The 19,194-nt window shown below is 39.8% G+C and overlaps 2 protein-coding genes across 3 annotated transcripts; one reads left to right on the top strand and one right to left on the bottom strand.

Moving 5' to 3' along the window:
• Nucleotides 1-1,092: 1,092 nt before the first annotated feature.
• emc3 (ER membrane protein complex subunit 3) lies at nt 1,093-8,412 on the bottom strand. The gene is made up of 9 exons (XM_085456644.1): nt 8,168-8,412; nt 7,612-7,779; nt 7,463-7,520; nt 7,266-7,359; nt 2,228-2,332; nt 2,042-2,123; nt 1,847-1,926; nt 1,636-1,718; nt 1,093-1,536 (listed from the first exon to the last, which is right to left on the bottom strand). The coding sequence occupies exons 2-9, from the start codon at nt 7,764-7,766 to the stop codon at nt 1,408-1,410; spliced, it is 786 nt and encodes a 261-aa protein (XP_085312770.1). The 5' UTR covers nt 7,767-7,779; nt 8,168-8,412; the 3' UTR covers nt 1,093-1,407.
• Nucleotides 8,413-9,505: 1,093 nt separating this feature from the next.
• LOC146709600 (RNA-binding protein 5-like) lies at nt 9,506-18,161 on the top strand. Of its 2 annotated transcripts, none has more exons than XM_085456642.1 (24): nt 9,506-9,617; nt 10,319-10,368; nt 10,450-10,618; nt 10,732-10,875; nt 11,926-11,995; nt 12,298-12,371; nt 13,061-13,144; nt 13,236-13,296; nt 13,395-13,460; nt 14,056-14,216; nt 14,319-14,416; nt 14,594-14,681; nt 14,980-15,097; nt 15,180-15,283; nt 15,402-15,522; nt 15,655-15,746; nt 15,855-16,049; nt 16,135-16,284; nt 16,504-16,572; nt 16,660-16,839; nt 17,026-17,100; nt 17,209-17,309; nt 17,435-17,564; nt 17,745-18,161. In XM_085456642.1, the coding sequence occupies exons 2-24, from the start codon at nt 10,352-10,354 to the stop codon at nt 17,868-17,870; spliced, it is 2,493 nt and encodes an 830-aa protein (XP_085312768.1). In that variant the 5' UTR covers nt 9,506-9,617; nt 10,319-10,351; the 3' UTR covers nt 17,871-18,161. The 2 variants fall into 2 exon arrangements, with proteins under 2 accessions (XP_085312768.1, XP_085312767.1); XM_085456641.1 differs by having other exon boundaries at nt 16,501-16,572.
• The last annotated feature ends 1,033 nt before the right edge of the window (nt 18,162-19,194 follow it).

Below are 19,194 nucleotides of genomic sequence, written 5' to 3'. Positions count from 1 at the left end.
CGAAATCCAGATTTCACTTTGGTCACAGTTCTTACTGCGACACTGCCCAGTTGAGCAGGCTTTGTGACTGAAGCCTCTTTCAAGTCACTTTTTCTTCTTTTGTGCCATTTTGACTACATCCATCCTGCCTTATATCAACAGTTCAGGCTGGTGTTGATGGTGTAGGGAATATTTCCTTGGCACACTTCGGACCCCTTTGTTTTCCACAGAGCATAATTGGATGCTTACGTTACATTTTACACCTGTGTTCAAGCATGATCATCCTTCATGTTCCTCAATTCATTTGTTCACTTGCCTGCATTTCTTTATGCAATGTAAACATGACTGACAGGCTGTTAAAACAAGATTGCAGTATAATTAAAAGACAACAACTTACTTTTGAGTGACATTTTGTCCATTTAAAAAAAATTCAACTTACTACTAATCATCCTAACCCAGGTAAATGAAGCAGACACTGTATTGTGGAAAACTGACAACAAAAGAGTAACGTTAATGTCCACGGTATCTATTCAAATCCTTTACTGAGGATGAATGTGCCATGTGTATTATTTGAATATTCAGCTGTAGTGCTTTTTCTTCCCTTACACTGAACGCTATTATTCAAAGAAACAAAAAAGAAAAAACCCAGCACAAAACAAAAACATCTATTTCTTCATATTTGAAAAGTGTTAGTGTACATGGAAAACAAATACAACTATTTTGAATCAAAACAGACTTTATACTGTACAAAACACAAGGGAGTTAATTACAAAATAAACAGTCTACATACTTCAAAAACAATATCTCGATGACAAAACTCAACATTTCCCCTGCCACAAAACAAACAAACCTAACCTGTTCTGGACCTGCTTCTATCTGCAATCTAAAATATGAGCAATGATGGATGGTTAAAGCATTATTAAATATAGATCATTTTGACCTGTAAAACTGTTTTATGTACTATTTTGTTTTTAAATGACACATACAAAATGAAGACAGCTAATCTAGCTGTGCACGACATTAGGAAAAAGAAGCACTAGGCAGTTCAGATTCTATTACTTAATGGCATTATGATTGCATTCAGTTTCAAGCCAACAAGAACACATTAAAAAAAAAAAAACCCATCATGTAATTTCTCTAGAACAGCCCTTTCTTTGAAATAACAAAGCAGGGCTCCCTATTATGCATGAGGCAGCAGTAGAACCAGTGTATTTGTGTTCATTTCAGTTCATTTAAGGACAGGAATGGAAGGTAGATACAAGTGAAAAGACCACTACAACAAATTACACGATGTAAACTTTGCATATGAAGGGATTTGTCCCAGTTTTGTGGTTTCAGATAAAAAAAACAAAAAACAAAACCCCAAAACAAATCCCTGAAATAATCAAATTTCAAATTGGATTCTCCAACAAGGAAGTGATTAGGCCTTCAGAAGATTCCGCTTGGCAGCTCCTTGCTGAACATGCCATCAAAGTCCAACTCCCGGCTCATCAGATCATCCTCTACATTCTCAAGCGCCCACTGATGGTCAGTCAGTTCCAGTGCCTCCCACTCAGCCTAAAAATCAAAAACAAACAGCACATGAAATTCCCAAAGCCCCATGCCACCAACCCCAACCCCTCTGTAGTTAATTCAACTAATTATAGACATAAATACTTTGAAAGCTTTATTTGTATCTGCAGGCATGGCCATGGCAGCACCGCTCATCTGCTCCTGCATGATCCTCGACTGGTCTGCGCCTGTGGGCATTCAGTCACAAAGCAAACACAATCAGTATGTGGGCATTTTCACTAAAGTCACATGATGTAATCTAATTATCCGTTTTAACATTTAAACCAATTTCAACTTTGTGAAAGACTCCACTTACCGTTATCTTGGCCTAGGATTAAAGAGTACATGCTTCGAAGTCCAAACACATTCAGGAAATACCAGGATGCTGAGCTCACCCTGCATAATACACACGCGCAAACAAATCACAATGTCATCACACACTAGCTTAAGCATTTTCATATCAATAAATAATCAGTGGTGCAGTATGAGTCCAAGTATCTTGCTTTATTACCAAGAAGCATCCAATGAGAGCAACTCTATTCCTTGTTGCAGCATGGGCTTAAAGCGCAGCGTGAGAGGGAAGGGAACCTTAGCTGTGCGAAGGAAGCACAAGCAGAACATCGGCATGTAATTTCTATTTAAATGATATCTTGACAAAGGCAAACTTGCTTTTGTGTGGGTCAGGGAGATAAATTACTTGTTACAAATCCTGAAAAAGTCCAGTTGATCCAGCCACCGATGAGGATCATGGGAAGCACGTTGGTTACGTTGCCCTTCATCATATCTGTCAGCATGCTCGGATCTGTGAACATTTTATGGGTAAAGAAAAAACTTTAAACGCCAGAAAACTGAAAAGATATTAATAAATACTTTTTGCACATTGGTAGGAGATCCAGCTTCACTCTTGATGTAGAGACAGGTGTCAAGGTGTTAAGTTGCTGGTTGGCCAACCTGCAGTATGTATGCTGGTACCATGTACTCTAGAACTAAGGCTGATGTAGACTTCTGTGGGGAACCTTTGTAGAGTCTATGACGTCACCTACGTAAGTTGCAGACATTTATCCTTGTGTGTGGTTATGTGTTAACTACAGTGTGGTCGTGTCCTGGTGTTTTACATGCAGTCCCAAGTAGGGATGGGTACCGGTATCTGGCGCCTTGATGGCACCGGTTCTGACAAACGGTAGTAACCAGACCGAAAAGCAGCGCACATTTCGGTGCTTTTTTTTTCCTGAGCTGTGATACATTTTAGATTCTAGCCAATCATTTTACGTTTCCGAGGATAGTAGGCGGGGCCAGGTACGTACATTCTTTTAGAGCAGAGCTACAGATTAAAAATGACCAAGGCAAAGCGGTCAAAAGTCTGGCTGTACTTCACAGCAAAATATGAAAACTCAGCAGCCTGCAACAAGTGCTTTAAGCTGATACTGTGAGACTGTCAAAGGAGGTAACACCTCAAATCCGATGAAACACCTGGCGACGCATAGCGGGTTTTTTTAAAAGCCAAGAAATGCGCTGTATTTGATAGCTTGCTGCGAGACCTCACACCGGGCACATCTACTGCGGGTGGGTTGCCTGTTATCGGACCCGGAGTTAGCAACATCCCCCAAAAACCCGAAGAGGAGAGTCCTGGCCCCTAGCCCTGCCAGTGTAGCAGAAATGATGAGGATGATGATGCAGCAGCAGCCGTTCTTCTCTGCGTGAGTAGCTTAATGTTGTTCGTGTGTAATTTATGTTGAGTAGGCTAACCACGTTATTACATTAATGCACGTAAGGTGAACTAGCAAACATCATCATAGCTACATGCGGCTGTCTTCTTGTTTGATGGCAGATACTCCCTTCACCCTGGCCAAAAAGGCTAAAATGACCAAAGAAAAAGTGGAAAACAGTTAAACATGAGAGGTTTTTGGACAAAGTTTGTGTTTTTTCCATTGATTAAGCACTGCTTCCAGCCAAGAGTGATACCATATATCCCCTATAGCTGCAGAAAAGGCTAACATTGTTATCTTTTTACAAAAAAAACAGCTAAACATAAGAGGTTTTTGGACCAGTTTTGTGTTCTCCATTCTTTAAGCACCGGTTTAAGCACCGGCACCGTTTCAAAAGTACCGGTTTGGCACCGGTATCGGATAAAACCTAAACGATACCCATCCCTAGTCCCAAGTCAACAGAAAAAAAGAAAATGCTTTCTGGTAACCAGGTTTTAGTTTTTCCCTGAGCCAAACCTATTTGTCCCTCTAGTCTTTCCACTTCTTTGTACATTTCCCCCATATCAATCCTGATAGTTTCAGCACTCTCCCCCTCCAGGAATTTGCTGACATGTGGGAGTCCTTATACTGATGCTATTATACTGGTAACTTCTCTTTATAATTAGATGATGATTGTTATTGCCTCACTGTTAAATTCAAAAAATATGCAGTGGAAAAAGTTAATGTACAGGAGGAATCGACGGTGCAGAACGAGCCAAGCATAATAGTTGTGGGCTGTGTGGATGTGTTGTGTAGTTACAGTTCCAGGGAAGTGCATTTTAAGTTGTGCTGTAGGGTTTCAGAGGGGTTTGCATGAATCCCCAGTCAGTCTGCTGAAGAGTCCTGCTCTAGGCTGTGCTTTGTTTTTCATGCAGATTGGTTTAACACTATGAGACAACACTTTGCATGGTCACATTTAAGCCATCTGAAAAAAGACTTTTTGGGGGTTTACATTTTACATTTATCTCAATAACAATAAAATTTTATTTGACTTTTTAACTATGCACCTGAGCCGAGAATCTTCTGAGACCTCTCCACTTGGCCGAGAAAAAATGTTAGTACTGTCTCCCAGTTTAATAGTGACTTAGTAAAACTCTCACAGGGCCTGATTAAAAAGGGTCTAAAAAATGTTATTTCAGTGAGGACATTCAGTTGACCCTCTTGCTATTTGTGTGATCATCCCGCTGATGAAGGCTGCATAGAATTGAGTCATCACCACTGCATTGTTGCATTTTCCATATCTTTGTATTGATCACACCTAAAAACGATGGCATTATTGAACTAGATTAGAGATTTGAGCTACTTCTAAAGAGATCAACCACAAATGTGCAGGATCTAACCTGCAGCGTTTCATTAGGGCAACATTTTCATTCATACTTCTCCTTCCTCTTTGTTGTGTTCTTTCAGTACTGGATGACACACAAAAACACACCAATGAGCTCTGCGGTTATGTAATCACTGATAATATGTTACCATAACTGCATTACATTACAAGACAAGTAGTAATGCTCTTTGCAGCCACATCATCTGATGTTATGAATCAATCAACACACTTTAAATATTGGTATGACAGCTTTGTACATTCAGTATGCTTTTACTGCCTCCCCGATGTCATGTTTGAACCTTGAAAGCAGGGATGGACAATTAAGCTAAACTGCCCATCTCTGATGCTAATACTAATAATAAAAATAATAAAAATAAATAAATAAATAATAATAATAATAACAACAATAGAGTCCCGATCAAAAAATTTAACCCTTGTATGGTGTTCGGGTCTGTGAGACCCGTTTTCAGTTTTTTTCAAAAGAAAAATTAAACAATGAATTATTTTTTTCAACCTGAAATTCATTGGCTTTGGCTTATTTTCTGTGAAGAACATAAATCCGAACTAATTTTCAATGACCTCATACTGTACCTCCCGCCACACATTTACATTACATACAAGGTGATCGGGTCCACTGGACCCAGGTCTAATAAAAGTGTTGAAAGTGTAGGTCCTATGTTCCCACACTCTGTCTTCCTCCTTTCTGGTGCTGCTGATAGTGTTTTCTTCCCCTCCTGCTCACGCACAAAGTTGCAACATTGTTGAAAATTCAACTATCAACACCGTTTGCTCTTACATTCCCGCACATTTTACCCTCTTTCTTGAGGGATCCAAATTTTATTTTCTCATACCCTGTCCCTCCTGCAAATTAGGGGCATAATACTATAAATAAGACTTTGCCAGTGTGGTTCTTTATCACAACTGATCAAGATGGCAAAAGATTATCTGCCGCGAGGGCCATCCAACTGATTTTGGAAGAGAGAGGGGCTTCGGATGATGATGTTGACAAAGAGGTTTCAGAATATTACACATTTCTGAAAATTCAGAGTCTGACAGTGACTTTGAAGAAGAGGATGAGGTTGAGCACCATTTAGTAACAAAACGAAGACGAGTACCCCATCTGCAGCCAGCTCCAGGACCAGAACAAGCCCACCAGACAGCAAGTGAAGAAATATGGATGTCAATAACTGGTGAAATTGAATGGTCTTCTTGCCCAAGAAATGAGCCACCCTGCAGAGCTGTTACTGTGATAAGCCAGGGCCAACACGGCTGACAGTTACTCATGTGCAGGACATCAAGTCTTCATTTGAGCTTTTCATCCCAGATTCCATCCAGAAAATTATTCTGGATTGCAGTAATCTAGAAGGATGGTGTGTTTTTGGAGAGAGGTGGAAGGAGATAGACCAAATTCATCTAAGAACCCCAAAGGCCTACTTTGGGGTTCTCATCCTTGCAGGAGTTTTCAGGTCCAAAGGGGAATCCACAGAATCCCTGTGGGATGCAGAAACTGGCAAGAACCTTTCCGTGCATCAATGTCTCTAAAAAACTTCCACAAAATTTCCAGGATTATCCGTTTTGATAACCGAGACGACAGACCAGCTCGACGGCAGAGAGACAAGCTAGCTGCCATCAGGACAGTGTGGGATAAGTGTGTGCACCACCTCCCCCTGTTTTTTACCCTGGGCCTAATGTCACCATTGATGAGCAGCTGATCCCATTTAGTTGTGAAACATATTGCTTCACGTGTAAATGTGTTGTGTCTTTCCACTCACTCCACTTGATTATAACTGATTTATTTTTTTATAACATTTTATAAAAAAAACCCAAAAAACGAGAAGCACATTAATTCATAAATGTGATCTAACAAAGGTAAAGGGAAAAAAATTAACCATGTTTGCTGTTCATATGGCTTGTAATTGGGATGAAGTAAACATCTGTTGAGTAATTTAACATAAAATTGTTTGATAGTGTTAATTTGGAAAGCCAAAACTCTAGCGGGTCCACCAGACCCATGAACATTGGCTGAGTAACAAAAATATGAACACCACACAAGGGTTAAGACCATGTGTAAGGCAAAAAAAACAAAAACAAAAAAAACATTTTGTATGGTTGGATCTTAGCAAGGTTCCAAGTAGAGCTTCAACATGCAAGAAATGGGAGTGAGACTAAACATTTTTTTGAGCATGCAAAACTGAAAACAATGCTTAACTGAAACAGGCTGCTATCAAGTGGTCTTAAACTTTTGATTGGGACTGTAGTAATAATAATAATAATAATAATAATAATAATAATAATAATAATAATAATAGGCAAGAGAAAAATTTGTATTGTGCTGTTCTGGTTTGCTCCAGCACTTTCTCCTCCTCTGCCTCAGAAACTCTTAACCTTCTTCCTAACTCACTTTCCACCTAAGGAGTTGTGTAATCAGCCAAGACTCTTTATGAATTATTTTACCAGGACTCAGCCGTAGCTTTAAGTGGAAATTCTGAGAATCTGTTATTAAAAAGATTTGTGAAAACACTGCTCGTGTCCCATGTCTTTCAGCCACATACTAAACAACCAGTTTTTCTTTTAGAAATTAGAAGTTGTTACAATTTCACAGCTTGCTCTTTATTTAAAAAAAAAAAAAAAAAAGAAAAGAAAGAAAGAAAAGAAAAAAGTCTCACCTGTCATTGGAGAGGGTGGGACAACCTTTCTCTTGGTCTTCTTGAAGAATCCGTCTTCTTGGTTATTGAAGTAGAACTTCCTCATCAAAAAGGACTAAAACACACAGAAATAATCACTGATATAGTCAAAGCACATACAAGTAAACAAATACATTGGAGTTCTCACTCAACTTTGCAACTCACTTTAGGCAGCCTACCTGTTTGGGAATGTATTTTCCATTTTCTCTGAGAATTCTGCTCCGAATAAGTACCTGGCTGGATTTGAAGAAAAAGTCACACATATGAGCTCAGCATTGTTTTTCCTCCTTGTGATTCGGTTTATAATTAGATATGATGTATGACGCACCTGTCAGAAACTTGTTCTAATGTCAGCTTTTTGTCACTTTGAAGGAGAATAGATACATAATGCCGTATAACCCCAACCAGAAAAGTGATGAAGACAATGGGCAACACCACCCAAAGTCTAATATTGGAGTCCAGCAGAAGCTCCGGCTCAGCCATTCTGTCTGGTTACCTGACAGGAAAAATAAATAATTAAATAAATAAAAACAACAACAACAAAGCAAAAATAAGAACGGCAAACAGAAAACAAGTCTAGCTGCTTAACCGAAGACACCAGCATGCTTTTTTTTGTAATAAATAAAAGAGAAGCTGAAGTCGGGCTGAGACTGACGCTAGAGGGATGGGCTGTCAGGTCCTCCGGTTAGCTAGCCAGCGCCCGTGACATTAGCGACTGACACTGAGCTAAGAAAATCCAGTTAAACGACACCATTTGAGTTCATCTTCGCTGTGTGGTAACTATATGTTGAAAGCGTCAACATCTTTATTTAATAAAACTGCTATGTGGATTAAGAAAGCTGACGCTAGCGGAGTGCTAATGTTAACATTAGCCGGGTGGCTACCTGCTTCTGGATGTATGGGTCACTGTAGATGAGAGCTGGCCAGTGGTCTCAGCACAGCAACCGCCGCTCCTAGTGTGTTCCCCAGCGGCGACAGACACACCCCATGCACCGTGTGAGGTAGTTAAATAACTTATATAATTTCTAACGGTTCGCATCCACTACTGTGACCACTGCTCTGCGTTGGCTCTGGGAATGAGGAAGATTTTCTGCTTCTGCAGCTCATCCGCGTCGCAATCACTGGGACTGCAGCGCCACCTCGCGGGGATGTACGCATTGCATTTTGCTTTTTCTTCTTTGTCACACCAACCCTCTGCATGTCATCCTTCACCACATCCGAAAGGTTATGGTTAACCTTTTTATTTACTATATTACATTATTACATTATTTAAGGCTTAACATATGTCTTTCGGATTTTCCTGTTTCATGTTTTTCGTGTCTTCAATGACAACTTGCAATAGTGCAAATACTGTTTCACAGCACTGTACAATCCCTCAATTCATCTTTTTCTTTCCTTTTTTTCATATTTGTCACATTGAAATGTGTCAGATCATCAAAGAAATGTTAATAGTAGACAAAAATAAAACCAGAGTAATTACAAAATTCAGTCTTTAAACTAGGGTTTTGTTAATTTAAGCAAAGGGGTTACCCAAGTCTACCTGGCCTAATGATAAATAGTAAGTTCAGTGTAAAGTTAGTGTTCATAATTAAACAATAATAGAGGGACTGCATAAAAACGACATCCACAGGAGAGTTCCAAGAAGAAAACCACTGCTGACCAAAAAGAACACAAAGGCTCACCTCACATTTTCCAAATCCATTTTGATGATTCCCCAGACTTCTAGGGAAATATTTTGTAGACTGATGAGACAAAGAAGGTTTAAGTCATGTTACATCCTATCATAGAGCATTTTATAAAAAGGACATCGGACATCGTACCAGCAGTCAAACTTTGTGGTGGTAGTTTGTTGGTCAGGGGCTGCTTTGCTGCTTCAGGCCAACTTGGTGTAATTTATGAAGCCATGAATTCTACCAGAAAATCCGGAAGGAGAATGTCTGTTTTTTTCTGCATTGTCATTAAATGAAATCATCAATTAAAAACTGTATTTTGTATTTACTCTGGTTTGTCAGATTCTTTTTTTGTTTGTTTGTTTTTTGCTGATCTGAAACATGTAAGTATGCAAAATATGCAAAAAACAAAAAACCCAAACAAACAAAAAAAAGAAACCGATTTTACTGTTTTAATGCACCGCATTAGGGGACACCTTGTTGTAAAGGATCATAACCAGTAGGTGGCGGTAATGCTCACTTAAATGCTTTTTAATGCTCTTAAAAGGTGAAGTCAAAACGAAGAAGACTCTTGTCGCTACAGACCGGAACAAGTGGAAAAGCTTCTAGAAAGGTTTTGAGTATCAAGCTGTCATCGTGTGTAGGGGGGTGATTTATTAAAACGGTATGTAAAACTGACAAAAACTGCATTTTATATCTGCTTCCGGTTATTTATTTATATAAAGCTTACGTTTTGCTACAGCATCCATGAGACGTATCAATCAAGCATACAGCGAGCCCTAAAGTGACCTTGCTGTGTTAGCGCCTGTAAGCAAAGTACAAAATCAGCCTGTTTTATATAATTACACAATTAATGTCCTCAGTTAATCTCCATATTATGTGCTTTGTGTTTCTGCAGTTATGAGTAAGATCAGGCCTGTGACATCTCTGGCTGCCTTTCATCTTTAGCGTAGCTCAACTCATGTTACGTAACGCCAGTTACTTAATCCTCTTATGTTGCTGGTCAGTTGACCCATTTTACAGTGGAATAATTACTAATATATTTTTTAAGTATGAAACTACTTCTGCTTAGCTGTAATACGTGTAATGAACATATTACACGTTTGTTTTATTATGTTACAAGTGAACGTTAAAGTGGTTAGACGTATCAAATACTATGTGTTTCTTTGCAATTGTGAGACATATTTTATGTCAAACAGACACACACAAACTATCTAGCCTATTGACCGCATATGTAAAGTGCGAGAATGAGGGTTGTGTTATATCTTTTGACGGCAAACGTTTCTGTTCCCGTGAGCAAACTCCATCCACAGTCTGTGTAACGCAGTGACATATAATTTTTTTCCCCCCCAAATCTTTCCACAGAATTGTCCACAAACGCTTGTGCTGTACTAAACCATGGGAACTGATAGAAGGTGAAGTCCGCATAATCCTTGTGATGGTCAGGAACACGTTGAACATGTGCTCATATATTTAAGTCTCTGGTGCTTTTGCAGGATTAGTCGTAGTGAACGTACTGGAAGATATGGTTCTGATATGCGCAAACACGATCCAGAGTGCTATGGAAAACGAAGCAGAGATGTGGAAAAGGATTATGATCGACGCTGGGTCCACGATAGGTACAAAGACTACTGTGATGAACGCAGGGACCAAGACAGCCCAGAGGTAAGTGGAGAAGAATTCCTTTGCGGCTTGAAGTACGTCTTGATCAGAGTGATACTGAATTTGTTGTCTTTGAAGTTAAACATCACATTATTATATATTTTTTTCTCTTACAGAGGAGCCGAAAACGACGCAGCAGCAGCAGATCTGATGATGAATATGATGGTGAATATCCAGAGCAGGACTACAAAATGGAGCAGGAGGAGGAGAGCAAAACGATTATGCTGAGGGGGCTCCCTGTCCACGTCACAGAAGATGATGTAAGCTCACAGTTCACCATTCAGTGGCATTCATGCTTTTTAAAGGAAAAAACACACCAAACTGTATATCATATAACTTTTTCACGAGTTGTAAGGAATCTCTTGCAAGAAGTTCAAAGCTGTAAACTGTCACAGGATGGGTGTAAAACTTTGGCACAGAAATCAGCAACACTTCACGACCTTTGTGTGTGTGTGTGTACAACTGTGCACCTTGCCATCTTTCCCTTCCCTATATGGAATTATCCAGGTGTTAATCTGAGCATTTTGGAGAGGGGGATTGACATCTGTCATAATTAATATACACTGGGAAAAGGAAAAAAAAATAGTGTCTTGTTGGTAAGTACAACAATGTGTCAAATATGTCAACAATGTGTCAAATAATAGATTAAAAACTGCCCTAAACTTTACCAGGCATCACTTGACACAGGCGAAAGTGAGAACACACATTCCCAACGCAGACATTAGTAAGTCTGTAAACTACCTGCTCATTAGTAAAAAGTCTGTATGATGTTGGATTGTGATAGGATATGCTGGGCTGAGCCGATAACATTCAGGGTGGAATGATTGTAAAGCACACATTTTGAATAACTTTATACACGACTTTGGTGCACAAGTTTGAATTTCTTTTAGATTTTCACTAGATGTCACTTCCACCAGACACTTCTGAAAGCCATCAACAAGCTTCTGTTATAATTCCAACTGAATTTTTGACCGATTTTCTTGGCAGAATTGCTAAAATTTATTTAAATTATATTGGTTGGGACCCTGGAAAAAGGAGAGTCCAAAAAATATTTAAAAGCCCAAAATTACCATGATATTCATTTTCATGATGAGTCTGCGTGGGTTCTTTATGGGTACTTCAGGTACTTTTTACTCCCACAGTCCAAAGACATACAGTTATTGGGCTTAGGTTAACTGGTTATTCTAAATTGGGAACATGTACCTCATGGTTCACAACCAGTTTCCAGAAAGATGGTTTTAAGTAAGGAAACAGTAAGTAGGAAGAAGATCTGTGTTCTGATGAGTCTCACGTCTGCTTCTGTTTTGCAGATGCGTACAGCTCTGGAGCAGCTACAGGGACCACAGCCTGTGGACATACGTTTGATGAAGAAAAGGACAGGTGAGCGATACTCTTCAGAGGAACGTTCCTCGTTCCTTTCCGCGCTTGATCTTTAAACCCATCTTTCCTATTTTATTACAACCCCTGGAAAAAGAAAATTAAATATTGTCGTAGGGTTCTTTGTGTCATATAGAAATTCTGATTTGATGACATGGACAGGTAAGAAGTTAAGGGTATGTAAATTCTACCATCATGATGTTGTAAACATCCCCGCCGCCGTGCAAGCCCATTGTAACTTTGAATTTTGCACCAAAGCATTTTGACTAACACGCCTCCCGTCTATATTTGAATGCTGTCTCTAGGTATAAGCCGAGGTTTCGCCTTCGTGGAGTTTTATCACTTGCAAGATTCTACCCGATGGATGGAGACCAATCAGGTTGCTTCAACAATCACCAAGTCTAGAAATATTCTTGGAGATTAGAACCCAAATTAACCAGTACAGTAATGATGGCACTTTACAAAAAGCCCAATTTGTTTGTATTTAGCCAAAAAATCTTGATCATAGATCTGTGATATCTGAGATGTAGTATTTCAGATATCACACATCTGGTGATGCTTCATAGCAGCATTATTGAATTTTTGTTTTCTGTGAACACCACTGTAAAAATGCACATTTGTTTGGTTTATTCTCTTACAAATTTTAAGTTTATTCTCTTAAAGCTTACAAAAGAGGGAGAGTTTGCTTCCTGTTAGCAAGTGGACTTGTTTAGTACCGACTGCCCCGGGGTTTTTTGCACATTCTGCTCCAGCTCTGTCACTTTGATAGTTTCTCATCTCCATTTATTATCCGAAGACTGGAGTGAGATGTGGACGGGCTGGCAGCACTCCGGTCCCAAACACTCAATCCCTCATTCTCTGAACTTCTCTTCCCGTCTCTGCTCCTTTTTTTTGTCCTTGAGACACCCCCATCTAAGCAACAAGTTAAAACCTAGCCACTCTTTCCTGTTCCCTCTGCTCTCACTCATTGGGTGGGGTAGCACTGGGATCTCAGCACTTGCCTCTTTGGCTCAGACGTGTCGTATTTTGGTGTAACTGTTGTTTGTTTGTCTTTATTTTATTTCACAGAACAAGTTGGTGATCCAGGGGAAAACCATCGCAGTGCATTACAGCAACAGGAAACAGAAGTTTGAAAACTGGCTTTGCAATGCTGTGAGTGTTATCGTTGAACTTATCCCACAATATTACTCTTTTTTTCTTTTTGCTTATTGTAACAAAAATACACAATCGACGGTTGTTGCAGTGTGGTCTGTACAATTTTCGGAAGAGGCTGAAGTGTTTCAGGTGTGGCGCGTCAAAAGTTGGTGAGTTTTCCCCCTTAAGATGAGTTTTTTGTCTCTCTGTGAGAACGAGCAGTTCATTATATATCCTGCCTGATGTTTTTTGGCATTGCTCTTTGTAGGTGACTCTACTGGTGTAAATGGTTTAAATGTCGAGTGCCAACAGCCAGGAGAATACAGTGGAGACAGTAAGTGTTTGTTTTTCATCGATGACAGAAAGAGTGCAAAACAAAAAATGTATTTGGTATAAATGTAATCATCTTTATGTTATTAGATTTTATTTAATAATCATGTTTTATGTATTCTCTGTATTTCTTTTTAAATTAATAGTAATTAAGTTCCACTTTTTTGGGGCAACTTCTGCTTTTTCATGTGAATGAGTGTGATGTCATGAGGTCAGCTTTTTGCTGATCAGTGTCAGGAGCAAACGCCTGCTTTTAGTTGGGAGATTACTGAAAAACTGAAGCGCTTAGCTGACCTTTCTGAAAGTAATACTATCAAGTAATAAATATGTAGTAATATAATTAGATATTAAAGAATGGGGGAAGACATTAAAATAACTAAATTAATACTGTGGCAAAAAAATACAGAAGCAATAAGGCAGTAAACAAAGTTATGTCACATTTCATAAATGAAATAATGTCTGCGTGTATTTTTTATATGAATTTTGATGCCTTTTAAGAGCATTTTTAATATATATATTCTTGATTTTCCTTTTGGTCTACTGAAAAATTGCACGTTCCCATAGAGACATTTATTGATGACTTTTCTTTTTGTTCACAGCGATCATTTTGAGGAACATTGCCTCTCTCTCTACTGTTGATGGAATTTTGAACTTACTGGCACCGCACGCCAACCTGTCCACCAACAACGTCCGCCTCATCAAAGACAAGCAAACGGGACAGAACCGAGGCTTCGCCTTTGTCCAGCTCTCATCCCCGCTGGTGCGTAGCTTTATTTTTCAGCAGTCAGTATGACTTTATAGTGTACGTTGGTGTGTTTCTAGCGGAGGTGTCGAGACAGTGTGGCTCTATGTCTTTCTACAGGAGGCTTCTCAGCTGCTCACCATTCTCCAGAGCCTTCAGCCACCTCTGAAACTGGATGGGAAAACTGTCGGCGTGGATTTTGCCAAAAGTGCTAGAAAGTGTGTAATTCCGCACATACATAACATATATTTAGACAGCCTGTTTTATATTCGTCATATATTCATCATATACTGTACATACCTTTTGAGATCCTAGAATATAATAAAATACAAATCGGGGTCTTATTTTCATTCTGCATTAGCTTATATTTAATTTACACATAATTCTTTTCCCAGAGACTCAGTGCCGCCTGAGGGGATCAGAGCCAGCGCTCTCTCTGTTGCCAGCACAGCCATTGCTGCTGCTCAGTGGTCATCCAGTCAGGTACCATAGACTGTACCATGTCTAAGTAGAAAATGTGAGCTTCTATGGCTTGAGGGATTTAAAGAAATGGACCAAAAAGCTACAGTGATATTGTCGATATTAAGAACTGATTAAAATTACATGGACTCTTATATCTTATTGTCAATTAAAACAATACTTGATTAGTGGAGCCTAACATCAAAATCCAGGAAAGGATTTATTGACTTAACTAATTTATTTGCATTATGCTGATACAGTTGCTCTACTTTGGGTTGCTTTATTTTGTTTCTGACGTCACATATCTGTTTTGTCTTTTCAGTTGCAGCAAAGCTCAGGTGCAACTTCAGATCAGATCGCTTTTCCAGAGAGTTATGCAAACATGTGGCCACAGCAGCCTGAAGGACTGGTTCCTGTCGTTGGAGATGGATTGCTTGGAGGTAAACAAGGAATCACTCGCAAAAATTTGGGGTGGTTTTATTCCGAGGTTGAGATTCTTGACTTCATCATCACTCTCCCCAGCGGCTCCAGGAATGGCGTCTGTGATCCCCGCATCTACAGCTGTGGTCCTATCCCAGGCAGCTCAGGTCTACCACCCCATCATAATCAGTCAGCCTGCTGTTCAGGTAGGAAGTGTATTAATGTGGCGTCTTTGGGGTGAAAAAATGCTACTCAAATGTGATTTCTGTCTGTGTTGAATCCAAATGTTCATCAGGGTTTTTTTCCCCCTCTCCTACCTCTCAGACACATCCACTAGCTGTTGCAGCCCAACAGGCTGCTAGTGTTTGCACCACATCACTCACAACACCAGCATCTTCCACTGTTGCAGCAACGATCTGTGCCGGATCGACTGCTAACACAACAGGTGAGAGGAGTTGGCTGCAGAAATACTCCTCTGTGTGTGAGTGATAGAGATGATGATGATAAAACTGAAGATAGAAAAAAGGTTTGGCTTCATATCTGCCTCTATTTCAATGTTTTTGTTTTGTTTTTGTAGCTGTTCCTGACACCTCCATGTACCAATACGATGAGTCTTCAGGTTACTATTACGATCCACAGACTGGCCTGTACTATGATCCTGGCAGCCAAGTATGTGCACTTGATCTTATTGCATGTGCAGAACCCGTGCCATGCAGCATATGTATTTATTTTAAATACACTGTTCACATTTTTTTGTCTTCTGCTTGTCATCAATAGTACTACTACAACTCAGAGACTCAGCGGTACCTTTACTGGGACAACGAGAAGCAGGCGTACATCCCTGCACTGAGTGAATCCGGCACAAACACAGAACAAGCGTCCACAGCGAGCTCTGCAGCCACCTCTTTAAGCACAGGCGGTAAAGAGGCCAAAGAGAAGAAAGAAAAGCCCAAAAACAAGTCCGCACAACAGGTAAGTGCTGCTCTCAAGATGTTGATCCTGTTAATAGCTGTTAGGTCGTCTTTGAAATAATGTTTTTGGCATTATTAAATTGCAGATTGCAAAGGACATGGAGCGTTGGGCAAAAAGCTTAAATAAGCAAAAAGAAAGCATTAAGAGTACTGCCCAAGGGTTAGGATCTTTTAAGGATGAAGACAGAAAAGAGTCTGCTGCTGCAGATGCAGGTTTCTTCCTCTTCGAGAAGAAGGTAGTGTAACAGTAACTATTAAGAATAAATATGATGTGCTTTGGATCAGTGCAGTGGTGTACGGGTAGGTTCTAACTGGAGAAGCACACTGATTTGGAATATTATATTTAGAAAGTACATTTTCCTTCTATCGTCACGAGTCACTGAATATCTTTTAATCATGAGATTATATATGTTGTGGGTCTTTACTCGTGGGCTTCATTTGGTTCCTTTCAGCAGATCGGAAGCTTTGAGATGCCGTCCCTCATGACTGAACAAATCAAGCTTGAGGATGAGATTTCGTCTAAGGTTTGTTGTAACTTTGCAGCTATTTCTCCTGTTTATTAGTAAAAATAAATCCTTTAACACTTTTCCTTTTGTCTGTTTTCATGTTAGAGTGATTTGGTCGCTGCCTACAATGGGGATAGCGACCCAGATGACAACGGCTCAGACCGAGCAGCCGATGAGGAGGGGAAAATGACCGACTGGAAGAGGATGGTGTGTCTGCTGTGTCGGCGGCAGTTCCCCACCAAAGACGCTCTGCTGCGTCACCAGCAGCTCTCTGACCTACACAAGGTGAGGATGGCAAACAGCGGGTGTTTAATGTGCAAGCAGCTATGAATATTCTGGGCTGCGCCATCTGTTCAAAGCAAAATGGAGCTCACATGCTGTACCTCACAGGAAATGGAGGTTGCATTTATTCGTGCCAGTGATTATTTTGTTCTCGCGTTTCGCCCATGAAATTACTTTTAATTCTTTTAGAAAAACTTGGAAATTGAAAGAAGAGCTAAGCTTTCAGAAATGGAGCTGGAAGAGCTGGAGAGGAAGGAGGCTGAGGTATTTTGCATTACAATGTCATCTTTCTGTCTCTGTTATTTAAAAAAAAAAAAAAAAAAAAGAAAGAAATTTGAATGAGAACATAAGTTTTCTTGTGATTTTTAACAGCTGAAATACAGAGATAGAGCTGCAGAAAGAAGGGAGAAGTATGGTATTCCTGAACCTCCTGCACCTAAAAAGAAATTTTACAAAGCACCAAGCCCAACAGTGTAAGTGGGAGGAGTTTAATCTCACAGCAAACAGTCTATGAAAACTTTTAGTAATATCTTCTCCTTTTTCTCATTATTTTTATGTGAATTGGACCTTTTTAACACCTGTAATTCACCATCATCAGAAACTTTGAGCAGCCCACTAAAGACGGTTTAACAAGTGATAATATCGGGAGCAAGATGTTGCAAGCGATGGGCTGGCAGGAAGGCAAAGGTCTGGGACGTCACCAACAAGGCATCACCGTTCCCATCTCGGTGAGCAGACTTTTTTTTGTCTTCCGAACTACCCCTTGTCTGCTGGCCAGATCCTCTTAACAGATGGAATCTGCGCGCCAACGTGCTAATTTCTGCCCACATAGCAATTAGCACTGCTGCCTGAGGGGCACCTGTGTCTAATATGTCATCTCTTATAATCGTCTTTGCTTTTCCTAACAGGCTTCATTGAGGACCAAAGGCACCGGTCTGGGCATTAAAGGAAGCTCATATGAACTCTCACCATCTGACACCTACAAGGATGCTGTGCGTAAAGCCATGTTTGCACGCTTCACAGAGATGGAGTGAACTGTGGAGGAAGGTGATTGTGCTGTGCTCTGAAATCTTTATCATGTGGACAAAGGATTTGAACACATAACATACAGGAGATTTTTCCACCTGTACAAACTTTTAACTGGAGTTTGTCTTGTTCATTTAGGAAAAATTTAGCTTTTTAAAGCTAGATTTGTTTGTTTTCAGTGCACTTTACATGTACATTTTGTATATTGTTTGTACATAAAAATGATGTAGAACCTCTGAAGCTTTGTTTTGTGAGAACCTCTAAGAGTCAGTGTGATTAAATAAACCTGCACAAGCTCTTGTGTGATTTTTCTTTTGTCTCCTGATCAATGAGGGTTATTCTTGTCATGTTTGCATCTGCAGTGGTGTAGTCAGCTCCTCTCACCTATTAGTCCCACATTGATTTGACAATTACTATGCTCAGGTCTAAATGCTAGACACAGACTCTTAGTCGATTTGGAGTTAATTTTACCACTTTAACATCAGCTACTGCACTTTTATTTTTAACTGTGTGTTGTAAATCCCTGCATGCTCAAGAATTTATGTAGGAGTTGGATGCATTGGGGCTTTATTGAGCTGTCAAAGTATATACAAGACAAATGGTGATCTTCCTGTTGTGCAAAGTTCATCTTTTATTTCTACAATCCTCTCTGTGATTCACAGGGTAACACCGTCCTAAAAAAAACCCTCAACATTTCTATAAAGAACCATCAATCTGCGTTCCTATAAACATATGAGAAGAGACCATAAACGTGTCAGCTTGGAGAAAGAAATGAGCATACATGTATTAAACAGATCCCTGGCTCTGGTGAATTTCTCTGAACCACCACTGGACAGTTTGCCAATTATTTCTGCCAGACTCTCTTTGGCTTCCTTAATATCCTCTTTCCTGGAGGGGCTTATGGCTGGCAGGTTTCACCTGCTCTTGCTCTTCTTGCCAGTCTTTTTAAAATACTTCACAGGATGCTTTGCTACGTGCGTTTGGCTCAGTAAATGTCTAATATTTACAGGAAGAAATTTTTTTTTCCTAAAGACAGGCTGCTCTTCCACCACAACGGATGTGTGCTACTTTGTGTTTCTTCTGTAATGATAAAAAGTGTTTCATGTCTTGAATTCCTACGCTGGGATTTTCTCTGGGTATCATCAAGCAGTGGCTTATCAGCTTTTGTCCACAGCCAAAGTGCTTCAGAATTAGATTAAGTAGTAGAGACTTTATGAGATGCTAAAATTTAAAAAGGTTGTGTCTCGTTTTCATGATACCAGCAAATCTGTTCTAAGATCAAAAGTCAATGAGTCAAAAGTGGAAGTGTTCATTCAGAAACTGTTCCTCAAT

This window comes from Copadichromis virginalis, linkage group LG5 (assembly GCF_057382275.1).
Source record: "Copadichromis virginalis isolate Kocher_CV1m ecotype Utaka linkage group LG5, C_Virginalis_male_GT1.1, whole genome shotgun sequence".
NCBI lineage: Eukaryota > Metazoa > Chordata > Actinopteri > Cichliformes > Cichlidae > Copadichromis > Copadichromis virginalis.
The sequence above is the reverse complement of the archived record's forward strand: the minus strand, read 5'-3'. Positions and strand labels throughout refer to the sequence as shown.